The sequence below is a fragment of the Diorhabda carinulata genome, chromosome 4 (assembly GCF_026250575.1).
Source record: "Diorhabda carinulata isolate Delta chromosome 4, icDioCari1.1, whole genome shotgun sequence".
Taxonomy (NCBI): Eukaryota; Metazoa; Arthropoda; class Insecta; order Coleoptera; family Chrysomelidae; genus Diorhabda; species Diorhabda carinulata.
The window spans coordinates 10384454-10397373 of record NC_079463.1 but is presented as its reverse complement, the minus strand read 5'-3'; the positions used below and the strand labels follow the sequence as shown (position 1 = coordinate 10397373).

Here is a 12920-nt window from a genome sequence, read left to right as displayed (position 1 = left end):
CCAGAAAAATGAGAGTCAAGAGGTATAGGTAGACGGCCAATGGAAAGCAAAAACAGTTCCCCAAACAACTTTATTAAATATAAAAAAAAAAATTCTAATTGAGCTTTTACTATTTATAATAATTTTTATTGTAGAAAAAACACAGAGATTCTTTGCTGTTGACAACCCAGGATAAAATGTGCCAGGCTGTTTCGGCGGTATTCGCCACTATTCATGATTCTGTGGCGAAGTGGTCCAAGAAAATGTTGAACGAAATAAAAAGACACAACTACGTCACCCCAACGAATTATCTAGAATTAGTTGCCGGTTACAAAAAGTAAGGTTAAAGTTCGTAAATAGCCAGAAACCATGGTGTTACATCTGGCGAATAAGGGGGAATTTTGAAGACCCAAACCTCACATATAAAAAACTTACTAAAAATGTTTTTTTTTTAGAATGTTGGCGTCTAAAAGAGAAATCATAGCAGCCCAAGCTAACAAATTGCGAAATGGTTTATTCAAAATAGAAGACTGCAAAGATAAAGTATACACGATGTCCATAGAATTAGCTGAAGCTCAAGTTCAAGTTGCAGAATTCCAGCAACAGTGCGATGAATATTTGGTTATAATAGTCACTCAAAGGAAAGAAGCTGACGAGCAACAAGTATGGAATTTCAAATTTTGGCCTTGTCATTCCTATTTGGTTTCCTTTATTCAGTAGTGAGAACTGTCTTCGTGACATTATCTTCAATTCTTTTACCGATTATATCTCAATCCTAATTTTTTTAGGGAATAGATGAATAAATAATCATTTTTAATGGTATAATAGGATAAAATATTCATATTTCCAAGCGAAAACTTGGAAGGATTAAACTCAAACATTTTTATTTATAGAAAGAAGTAACTAAAACTAGTTTGAAAATCGGTGAAGAAGCTGTCCAATGTAACAGAATGGCCGAACTAGCTCAAGCAGATCTAGATGAAGCTATGCCGGCTTTGGAAGAAGCCATCAGAGCTTTGGATTCCCTCAGCAAGAAAGATATCAGTGAAATGAAATCTTACCAAACGCCCCCGCAGAAAGTGAAGATGGTAATGGAAGCAGTGAATATTTTAGTCGGCGTAAGACATTTCTATATATCTGGGGGAATGGAAATATACTTTTTATTTTAGGTCGAACCGAACTGGGACGCAGCTAAAAAGCTATTGGGAGGCATGAACTTTCTGCAAGACCTCAAGGATTTCGACAAGAACCACATTTCAGAGAAAACCTTGAAGAAGATTGCCACTTATACGATGTCGGAGGAATTTATTCCGGATAAAGTAGGAATAGTGTCGTTTGCTGCTAAATCTTTGTGCATGTGGGTGATAGCTATTGAAAAATACGCTAAAGTATGGAAGTATGTTGAATTTCTTCGAATTTACTTTCTAATATTTTACACCAAAGTTTCGTTTAGAATTGTGGGGCCCAAAAAGGCGAAGCTAGACGAAGCGATCGAATCGCTACAAGAAAAACAAAGGCAGTTAGCTGAGGCACAAGCGAAGTTGGCTGAATTAAATATGTATTTACAGAAACTGCAGAAAGAGTATGAAGAGAAGTTGGAACAAAAGGAAGAATTGAATCGAAAAGTGTGCTACTTGTACTATTTTGATTATTATAATTATATCTATTAAAATCATAATATTTCAGGCGGAATTATTGAAATTAAAATTGGAACGTGCAGCCACTTTGGTCGAATGTTTATCCGGAGAGAAAGAAAGATGGGGGGAAACCGTAAAAATTTTAGACGGTCAATTCGACATGCTCCCCGGTGATTGTTTGCTTTCGACCGCTTTCATTTCATATTTAGGACCGTTTTTATCGAATTATCGAGAGAATTTGTTAAGTTTGTGGCAGACTGAGGTAAACAATCAATTTGCTTAACAATTTTCGTTGATGTGAATATTTGGAAATTACAGTGTCACGAACAAGAAATTATTTTCTCGAAAGATTTCAATATCACGTCTTTCCTGACGGATGCTACCACGATAAGGGAATGGAATATACAAGGATTACCTGCGGATAACTTCAGCACGGAAAACGGTATCATAATTACCGAAGGTACCAGATGGCCTTTGGTAATCGATCCGCAATGTCAAGCACAAAAATGGATCAAAGCCAAAGAAGCAGAATTCAATCTTCAAGTAAGTCCCCCTTCACTTATGTCCAGGTAAAATTTAATGATATTTAACCCTTATCTGAGAGCTTCATTTTTAGTTTTAAATTACAAAAAAATAAAACTAATGATTGTTTTTGGGGGATCTGGTGGCTCAAGCCATTAGAACAGCTCTTGGGTGTTCTAACACACTTAGGTAAACCTCTGATTCCAATCTATGGAAGCCCCTGAGGATTGATGAAATATATTTATAGAATTTCAAGGGTAATTCGAGAAAATGACATCGCCGCATCACTAGTTAGATTTCCTCGTTACTAAATTTAACATAATGGCCTGTAATAGTAGTAGTAGTGGTTTGTTATGGGGCATTTGGTGACTCAAGCTCATATAACGGTGCTAGAGTAGTTTGACACCCCAAATAAATCTCTAGTAGAAGCTCCTGGATAGCTGGATATTGATGAAAAATACCTATAGACAAAATTACAAGGGTAATACGAAAAAATGACATCACCGCACTACTAGTTAGATCCCCACGTTACTATATTCAATCTAAGGGCCTGTAATATTAGAAATGATTGTTTTATATGGTGCATTTCGTGGCTCTAATAGAGACCTTGGGTGGCTGTCATAAACAGTGCCGCCATCCAGCCACACGATACTAAATCTACCCTAATGGCTTGTAATAGTAGAAGTAATGGTTTCTCTTGGATATCTGATAGTACAAACCCATGTAATAGCACTAGGGTGTTCTAACATCGTAGATAAACCTCTGATGCTAATTAATAAAAGCCCCTGGGTAGCTGAATATTGATGAGAAATGTCCATAGACAAAACTCTAAAAATAATTTGAATATATGACATCACCACACTACTGGCTAGGTCATAGAATAGTAGTAGTTGTTGTTCTCTATGGGAATATATAACAGCGCTAGGATTATCTAAAACTCCAGAGCAACCTTAGAAGTGGCAACTTTTTTTGGTCATATAACACTTTCATCTGAGGTTCGGAGTAATAATTTAACTTTTTTTAGGTATTTGATTTGGGAACTGCGTCTTATATGGGGATAGTTGAGAAGGCTGTTCAATTAGGGTACCCAGTACTACTCCAAAACATCGGGGAAACGATAGATCCCTCTTTGGAGCCGATCCTATCAAGAGCTATTGTCAAATCCGGAGGAGAACTTTTGATAAAGTTAGAAGACAAAATGGTATCATACAATATGAATTTCAAGTTTTTCATAACGACGAAACTAACCAATCCCCACTACCCTCCGGAAATATGTACGAAAGCAACATTAGTGAATTTCGCCGTGAAAGAACAAGGATTAGAAGGTCAACTGCTAGGTATTGTAGTAAGAAAGGAAAAACCTCAGTTGGAAGAACAAAAAGACGAATTGGTTACAGCCATAGCAAAAGGTAAAGGGTTTATTACTTCACTTATCACACTAATTACAATAATACAACACTGCAACTAAAACTACACTAGATATTACTTCTTTACCATCCGAATTACTTGTATTCTTCTTTACTTATCTTCAGTATTCAACTAACTGCTTTACCGTTAGTTCCTACCTTATATATGCTTTTGCAATGTTTCTAGAAGGTTGTAGAAACGTCTAAAGTGGCTAGTATTGGTTTTCTATGAGGCATCTAGTGGCCGCTGCACATATAATAGCACTAGGGTGGTCTAAAACTCCAGATTAAGCTATCCGAATCTCTATGCCTGTTCGTTTTTCTTCTACTTCTTTTTGTATTTCACCTTTGGTTTCTCCTTCTTCCTCCTGTTCATATTTTTAACGTCACTACTTCTTTATTACGATTATTACAAGGATCTTGTACATCACATCTGAGAATGAGTGATTACAGTCTGTTATGTACAGGGTTTATCTAAAAACTGTCGACAATTGTCTAGATACTTTTGAGTCAAACCTCGTATAGGACAGATATGTAAATGATTCCATGTGGCTTTATGTTGAATTTTCTTTCTTCAAGGCAGTATTTATTTAGTAGTTCCTCAAACTGTTTTTCCAATTTTCTGAATTACTATTGAAAACTGTTTAAAATTCTCGTTTTACGATTTTAGGGAAACGAACTTTGATTGACTTAGAAAACGAACTTCTTCGTTTACTGAATGAATCTCGCGGATCAATTTTAGAAGACGCAGCTTTATTCGAAACCTTGCAGGTATCGAAAGCGACCTCCGAAGCTGTAAAACAAAGCTTGGAAATATCCGAAACCACCGAAGTACAAATCGATGCAGCAAGAGAAGTAAATAAATTTATTATATTGAAAAGTATTCTGTACAATAATAACTACTGTCTACTGCGATTATTTTGTTTAATAATCATAATATCGATTATCAAACGTTGCTGAATCGATTATTACGAGTTTTCAGCTGAACAAGTACTATGGTTATAAGAGCCAGTATTCTATTGTGTTTTTTATCGTACCAAATATATGGGAATCACAGGGTTATAAATCAGGGGTGTAGAGCTTATTCCACTTCGCTACTAGTATGAATGATAACGCCTTTTGCTTTTAGGGGTATAGGCCGTCAGCCAATAGAGCCTCAATTTTATTTTTCGTTCTAAACGACATGGGTCAGATAGATCCGATGTACCAATTCGCTTTGGATGCATATATTCTTCTATTTATCAATTCGATAAATCGTAGCCCGAAATCGTACGAGCTTTTGGAGAGGATTTCTCTTTTAAACGAATATCATACTTATGCCGTTTATCAGTAAGTAAAAAAAAACTTTTTCAAACAATTTTAATCAGAATTTAAAAATATTCCACGTCACAAATAAAAATTTTCTAATTATATACATAAATATTAAAAATCTGGAAAGGTAATTCATTTGTACCATGTAACTTATATTGGAAAAAGTGTTAACTGTTACTAAAATGACTCAGATTTGAAATAAAGTGTAAATTTTGATCCTATAAGACTGATATAACCTTAAAATATGCATCAAAAGTCATTGAGTGCTAAATCTGGACTGTATGATGGAAAAATATTCAATTTTCCTCTATGATTATATTTAAAAATATTTTCCATTGATACTGAAACAATTTTCTATACATTTGAAACAATTTTCAAAGCTCTCCGACTAAGATAACCTAAAAATATACATCAAAAGTCATGAAGTGCTGAATCCGGACTGTATGGTAGGCGACTCATCAATTTTTCCTTTCCATTAGTTGAATTTAAAACAAAATTCAAAAGGATTCTATTTAATATACCAAAAAATTCCTATTTAGATAACTCGACAAGTAGTTCATTTGAACCTTGTGACCATATCGGAAAAGTTCTTTTCTGCAATTAAAGTGCCTCAGAACTGAAGTACAGTGCAACCTTTGCTTATATAAGTGAATGAGACTCACACTCATACTTAAAAGTAAAAAAATAAGTCTCATCAAAAGTAGCTGTATTGTGTTTCTAAATTTTCCTTTATTGTGATTAAAACACTTTTCTTTGCATTTGGATCAGTTTTCAAAGCTCTCCAACTGAGACAACCTCAAAATAAGCATCAAAAGTCATTTGACGACTAATTAACTTTCTCTTGTGTTTAAAAATTGTCATGATTCACTTTTTCTTTGACGTCCTCCGATAACTAAGCAAAAATTCAGTCAATTTCCGGTAGATGGCGTCAACTATTAATGCTGGTTTTCTTCTATTAACTTCTTGTTATGTTTTTGCAGCAGTTACTAATTGTCAACCTGAGGTTTATTGCTGATTAACTAATACAAACAATTTTTATAGGAACACCTGCAGGGCTCTTTTCGAACAACACAAATTATTATTTTCCTTCCACATGTGCATGAAGATATTAATGGCTCAAGGCAAGATCCCAAGTCATGAATACAACTTTTTGCTAAAAGGAGGTGTTGTTTTGGATAGGGCTAACCAAGTGGATAATCCTTGTGCCTGTAATGCAGATACCCATCAACTTTCCGTAAAAAAATTTAACTCTATACATTTTAGCTTGGTTAAGTGAGGTAGCATGGGACAACATAACCGAATTGGATAAACTACAAGGTTTCCACGGGGTTATTGATACCTTCGAACAGTACCAAAGGGATTGGAACCAGTGGTACATTCATACGGAACCGGAAACTTTACCTTTAATAGGTAAGGTCAATTTTTGCATTAATCGAGGTTGGAAAAAAGAAAGCGTTTAGTATAATTTCCTGCCTATTAGGATCGTTCCCCATGTGTGATTGTAATCTGAATAGATATTTTATTCTTTTCATTTTTAGGAGAATGGGATGGCATCTGTAACGAATTCCAGAAAATGTTGTTCATTCGTTCTCTGCGCCAGGATCGGGTCTCCTTCGCTATATCTAATTTTATAGTGAACCAATTAGGACCTCAATTCGTGGAACCTCCCGTATTAGATATAAAAGCCGTATTGGAGGAATCTTCCCCTCAAACACCACTGATATTTGTATTATCTCCCGGTGTTGATCCAACTCAAGGATTGATTCAATTGGCCGAGCAATCGAATATGATAACGAGATTTCAATCAATCAGTTTGGGACAAGGACAAGCTCCAATTGCTACCAAGTAAGAAGAAATGACTCTTCAATATCTGCCTGGGGTTTTGAGTCGCTTCTGATGCTCTTCCAACCCCTTGGGAATTTGGGTTGCTCCTTGGAACTCTTCACTCCTTCCTTGGGGACTAGAGTCGGTATTTGGAGCTGTTCAATACTTCTCTAGTGATTTAAGATCCTCCTTGGAGGTCTACAATGCTTTCATATGGTTTCTTTCTAATTTTTCTAGAAATTTCAATGGTTTTCTACTAGTCCAGTTAATTTTGTCCTATTGTTGAACTTGTGTCTAACGTTTTGAACATTTAATTGTTCTCACTTGGTTAACTTAGGTTACGTTATATAATTCTTGGGCCTCCTTTTTGTCCATCTCCTATTAGTACCCTATTTTTCAATGTTTTTCATTATAGAATCCTGTAACTTCACCATTTTCACCTCTGGGATTTTTATTCCTTATTCCTTAGCCTTTTATATTCATTTTCATCTATTTTCTTGGGCGTTTTCCATTCGAATATTCGAAAATTTTCTTGTTTCTTCGTTTCGGTACTTATAGTTCAACATTGTTGTCTTTTACATCGTCTAATCTTCAATTTATTTGATTACCAGATTACCAAAACTATTTTATTTTTGATTATTAATTTTTTTAGGTTATTACAAGTGGGGGCAAAAGAAGGACAATGGATTTTCTTAGCAAACTGTCATTTATCCTTGAGTTGGATGCCGAAATTAGATAAAATAATTGAGATGCTCCAAACAGGAAAAGTTAATTCTCTGTTTAGAGTATGGTTGAGCTCGAGTCCGCATCCGGATTTTCCTATATCAATTTTACAAGCAGGGATAAAAATGACAACCGAACCACCTAAAGTATGTTCCTAAAAATCCCTATTTCATTGGCCACATACAATATCTGACACAAACATGGGCATAACATAACCAGAATTTGTCCCACATATTTCGTTCTTTTAGAAGCTTCTTTGGTAAAAAACATCCTACCAGAATAAATTTTCACCTGTAACTGTTCGAATATCTTCTTATTCGCCATTTTTATACTGTATACGACTATATACGACTTAACCACCATTTCGTTAATGTTTCAGGGACTCAAAGCGAATCTGAAAAGATTATATCAAATTATAACCGAGGAACAGTTCACGGCATGTCAATATCCTGAAAAATATAAGAAATTATTATTTTCTCTTTGTTTTTTCCATGCCATTTTACTCGAACGAAAAAAATTCCAACAGCTCGGCTGGAATGTCATTTACAGTTTCAACGACTCGGATTTTCAGGTAAGTTAGTAAACATCTGTTTATACTCCGTTTTCTATCTTCCCCTGTATTCATCTATGTTTTTTTTCCTTTCCCACATTTTATATTTATTTTCTTCTGATACCTGACCTAGTTTGCATTTCTGTCTTCCATCATGCTTTCTTATCTTACCTTCTTCTCTCTTTACATTTACTCCTAGTTTGTGTTTCTGCCTTCCTTTGTATTCCTCTCAATCCTTTCCAATAACTGTCTTTCTCTGCATTCCTTTCTATTTTTCTTGCTTCTCTTCCTCTTTCTATCATGAATTTTGTCTATAACTTATCCTAATTTGTACTTGTGTCTTCTCCAATATTCCTTTATGTTTACTCTCCTCTCTTTATATTTCTATCTTGATTTACATTTTTTTCATCTTTTTTGCCGTTTTATCTTTATTTTTTTCTTATACTTGTCCTATTTTGTATTTCTTCCTTTTCCTATGTTTTTATCTCCTTATCTTTATTTTTCTTTACTTTTTTATTTTGATTTCTTTCAGATCCTTGTCCTAGTTTGTACTCCCATCTTCTCCCGCGTTCCTCTATATTTTTCTCTTATTCCATTTCTCTTTGTTCACTTTTTTATCTCAAATGCTTTCCTGATACTTGTCCTAGTTTGCATTTCTGTCATTCACTTTCCTATCTTAATTTTTATCTGATCCTTGTTCTAATTTGGGTTTCTGTTTTCTACTATATTCTATGTTTTTCTCTCCTTTCCTTCTTTTTTCTGTATATTTCTGGTACTTATATTTCATTTTAGGTATCAGAAAACCTCCTGACTATATATTTAAACGAATACCAAACTACCCCTTGGGACGCTCTAAAGTATTTAATTGCCGGTGTAAGTTATGGTGGACATGTCACCGATGATTGGGACAGACGCTTATTGACAACCTATATAAATCAGTATTTCTGCGACGATTGCTTGAACGTAGCTTATTTCAGGTATCACACTGTATTGTACATTTTGAATAATTTTTCAAATACACACAGTATATTACCACATCTTTTCTCATCCTAAACAATTTTGATAGATAAAATAGAACACATGTTTATATATACATTGTGACTTCTATTATAGATGATATACAGGATAATACAAAATATATAATTACTAATTTATTTTTCTAAGGTTGTCATCGTTATCCACCTACTACGTACCACGAGATGGTTCGATTCAATCATATTTGGACTACATCACCCTTTTACCGAATGTGGATAGACCGGAAGCGTTCGGTCAACACCCCAATGCTGATATCACTTCATTGATAAGCGAATCCAGGATGTTGTTTGAAACTTTGATGTCGCTACAAGTTCAAGCCGTTTCCGGAAGCGATAAATCTAAAGAAGAAAGAGTATCCGAATTAGCCGAAGATGTATTATTGAAATTACCGAATATAATTGATTACGAACATACCGAGAAGTTGATGGGAGCTACAAAAACTCCTTTGGATGTAGTGCTACTACAAGAAATTCAAAGGTATCGAGTCATATTGTTATAGTTAATTTTTTTAGTACTTTCAAAATGTTTTTAGATACAATGTGTTATTGTTGAGAATTCAATCATCTTTGGAAGATCTAGGAAAAGGAATATTGGGTTTAGTTGTTATGTCTTCGGAATTGGAAGAAATATTTGATTGCATATACGATGGAAGAGTACCTCCAACCTGGTTAACAGGTAAAATTCACATTTAATACTCAATTATGGCTATAAAATTAGTTTTTAGTTCTAGTGCTAGGTTTGGTAGTGGCATGCTCTTCAGTTCCAGCTTGAATCATACACTAAGTAGTCCAAGTAAACATTGATCTTATAACGAGGATGAGGTTGATTCTGTTAAAATGACTCTTGGTCTTCAGTTCTAGCTTGAATCGTCCATTAGGGAGTCAAGTAAACCTTGGAACTTCATTGTTTGGTCCAGGACTACTGTGGTGTTTTAGAACTGGGTGATTTTGTAGATTTTATTAATTGAAGATTTGTTTGCATAATTGTACACCACAACAACTGATAATGGATATTGACAACGTTTTTCAAGAGAATCAGGTTCAGAATCAGATTTTCTGGGTTGTTTCCTTAAGGTTGTCATCCTGCTCAACTTGCAGCTTCTTTGGTTGCTCTTAGTATAAAATCTTTTACTGTAGATGCCTACAACATGATAAGATGGAGCTCGGTCTTCAGTTTTAGCTTGAATCATCCACTAGGTAGTCTAAGTAAACCTTGATCTTCATTCCTATGTCCAGAATGACTCTTACTTATTAGGGATTGGATGATTTTGTAGATTGTTCTTGATATATTTTTGAAATTGCAAGTTGAGTTTTCATTGTCTCTGGTAGCATCAAATATCATCATCATTGGACATTGTAATGATTTTATTTTATCATCTATTTCAGCGTATCCTTCGTTAAAGTTACTGGGTAACTGGACCAGAGATCTTGTAGCTAGAGTAGAACATTTTACTGCATGGGCGAAAACACTGCGACCTCCATTATTTTTTTGGTTAGCCGCCTATACTTTTCCCACTGGATTTTTGACTGCCGTTCTTCAGGTACATTTTTAAATATTTGTATCTAAAAAAAATATAATTTATTGTTAAATCAATAATTTTAGACTACAGCTCGTGCAAGTGAAGTACCCATCGATACATTAGGTTGGGAATTTACTGTTTTAACTATCGAAGAAAATATGATACAGATACAACCAGAAAACGGGGTTTATGTCAAAGGAACGTTTTTGGAAGGTGCCGGTTGGGATAAGAAGAACGCCATGTTGATTGAACCCCAACCGATGCAGCTTGTTTGTACGATGCCTCTGATACATTTCAAACCGGTTGAACAATTAAAAAAGAAAACTAAAGGTAAGAATTTGGTGGTGAAAAGTTTCGGTTTTATTAATATCTTCCACGTTTTTTTAGGTTTGTATCAATGTCCTTGTTATTATTTTCCGATTAGAACTGGAAGCGCTTTTAGACCGGCCTTTGTGGTGGCCGTCGATTTGAAAGTTGGACTTGAATCATCAGATTTTTGGATTAAAAGAGGAACTGCTTTGTTATTAAGTTTAGCTACTTAATTTTTGTTATTAAGTATTATTAAACGTTTGTTATTGGGTTTAAAATAAAAATTGGAACTAAAATGAATAGATTTTTTTAATTACCACAATATAGTATAAAACAGTTTCCCGTGTTTGTCTTTTCACAAAAAACTCAAAAAGTACTTAACGGATTTTCATGAGGTTTTCACTAATGCATGAAGTGATTCACGGGGAAGGTTTTTATATATATTTGATCAAGATTTTCTTAGTAAATTACTGTAAATCCAAAGTGTCGTCCAAGGTAGAAGATACAAATCTTAAAGATGTAGTTTTTTTACTCGCACAAACCCACTAGAAAATATTCTGGGCGTCTGTAGGCGAACTTGGTGTTCATTAGCCACATCTACCTGTCACATAGGTCTTGCAGGTAATTCTCTAGGTGGGATTACATAAGAAAGCTTTGAAGAGCATCTGCCTAGTAGAATCGGTAAAATAGAGTTAGGTCAGTGATCTTTCTTCTATGTTTTAGGCTGTCCATGTTTCTGGTCAACTCTGGATCGCCTATAAGTTGAAATGCTCTCTTCTGTGTTGAGTCGAGCATCCTCATGGTATGCCAAGCTCCAAATATGCGAGCAATACTCTAATAATGAACGGATCTAGGCCTTGAAGAGGATTAGAAACTGATGTGGAGTACATAGCTTTCATTCAATAAAGTGGGCGGAGGAGAACAATGTATCCAAAAATGATTTGTGAGGTATCAAAAAAAAAACAAAAGAAAATTAACAGTTTTATCACCCCCTTAGAATAGACAATCATTATTGTGTTAAAAATTAACACAATTAATACGGAAGATATATGGAACTCAAACTTACAAAAAAAAGGAATACTGAGTCGTACCTGGACAGAAGTAATTAAGATGGCAGGGGAAAATCGAGGAATAAGATGACAGGGGAAAATCGAGGAATAAGATGGCAGGGAATTAAACAAAAGACACTGGATTGGAAATTACTGTGGGAAAGGTTGCCCACCCACATATTGACTCAACTTCAGCATGCCTTACACGTGAAAAGGTAGAAAGGCTTCAGGATTAAGTGGAGTACTGTATTAAAAAAAAACAAAATTGTTTAAAAAATAGTCATTACGCACTTTTTCCAATAAAACACTTTTGTTTGGAAATTATTGTATATTTCAATAGTTCGACACTATACTCGTCTAATATCTGCCACATTCTCTAACTTGTTTTCCAAACTACATTTAATTTTTTCTAAGCCCATCAACATTTTTTTATTGTCAATTTCGTCTTTTAAACATTCAATCTTAAGATCACCGAGTTCTTTCATTTTATTTACATACTGTTGTTGGAGGAATATTAATCTCGTTCTCAATGTAGGGTTAACTTGTACATTTGGTGTCTAAAACAAATTTCTTTTGTATTCTTGTATATTATATTTAAAATATTAATTACCTCAGTATTATTCGGCATGTCAGATACGTATTAAATTGATTTTAATAAGCACAAATACTTTCTCTAAATACTACATTTGTTTACTAAGTTAGTTTGATAAAACGATTATAGATAGAGCTTCGTATTTTTGGCCTCAGCTTCGTTAATATCTAGCCAGTTTGTTATTATTTATTACAAAAGTTCGAATTAGTTCTAGTTTTTTTTTTACTTTTTTTTGTAAATATAAAGCAAAGGAAGGATTTGTCAAAACGTGCAGTTCGGAATAAATATTTCGCATATACTGTGTTAAAGTTGCCTTAAGTGGAACGTACCCGACATGTTTACTATGACATATATCGATGTTTCACAATGTTGCCACATTGTAATTGTTTTCCTGTTATCATAAAATGAAAAATTTATTGAAATAGTTGTTCCAATTTTTTGTCACTATAATTAAAATCTAATGA

At 34.3% G+C, this 12920-nt stretch overlaps 1 protein-coding gene and 1 long non-coding RNA gene across 4 annotated transcripts in view; one reads left to right on the top strand and one right to left on the bottom strand.

Annotated features, from left to right (window-relative positions):
- Positions 1–11115, top strand: part of LOC130893109 (dynein axonemal heavy chain 2) — a 43254-nt gene extending 32139 nt beyond the window's left edge. For 2 of the 3 annotated variants that reach the window (XM_057798911.1, XM_057798910.1), the window contains 21 exons: positions 135–316; positions 435–642; positions 873–1097; positions 1149–1375; positions 1433–1604; positions 1666–1878; positions 1935–2159; positions 3163–3547; positions 4215–4399; positions 4674–4873; positions 5897–6063; positions 6119–6265; positions 6394–6700; positions 7332–7548; positions 7782–7973; positions 8745–8929; positions 9117–9464; positions 9520–9662; positions 10373–10527; positions 10590–10836; positions 10894–11115. In XM_057798911.1, coding sequence (XP_057654894.1) covers positions 135–316; positions 435–642; positions 873–1097; positions 1149–1375; positions 1433–1604; positions 1666–1878; positions 1935–2159; positions 3163–3547; positions 4215–4399; positions 4674–4873; positions 5897–6063; positions 6119–6265; positions 6394–6700; positions 7332–7548; positions 7782–7973; positions 8745–8929; positions 9117–9464; positions 9520–9662; positions 10373–10527; positions 10590–10836; positions 10894–11048 — 4485 coding nt within the window. In that variant the 3' untranslated portion in view covers positions 11049–11115. Of the gene's footprint in view, positions 1–134; positions 317–434; positions 643–872; positions 1098–1148; positions 1376–1432; positions 1605–1665; positions 1879–1934; positions 2160–3162; positions 3548–4214; positions 4400–4673; positions 4874–5896; positions 6064–6118; positions 6266–6393; positions 6701–7331; positions 7549–7781; positions 7974–8744; positions 8930–9116; positions 9465–9519; positions 9663–10372; positions 10528–10589; positions 10837–10893 lie in introns of those variants that run through there. The other variant, XM_057798912.1, reaches the window with a different exon arrangement.
- On the bottom strand, positions 8245–12600 carry LOC130893111 (uncharacterized). The gene is made up of 3 exons (XR_009059147.1): positions 12475–12600; positions 12156–12421; positions 8245–10549 (listed from the first exon to the last, which is right to left on the bottom strand). It is a non-coding gene; the product is annotated as an uncharacterized LOC130893111 (long non-coding RNA).
- Positions 12601–12920: the final 320 nt, after the last annotated feature.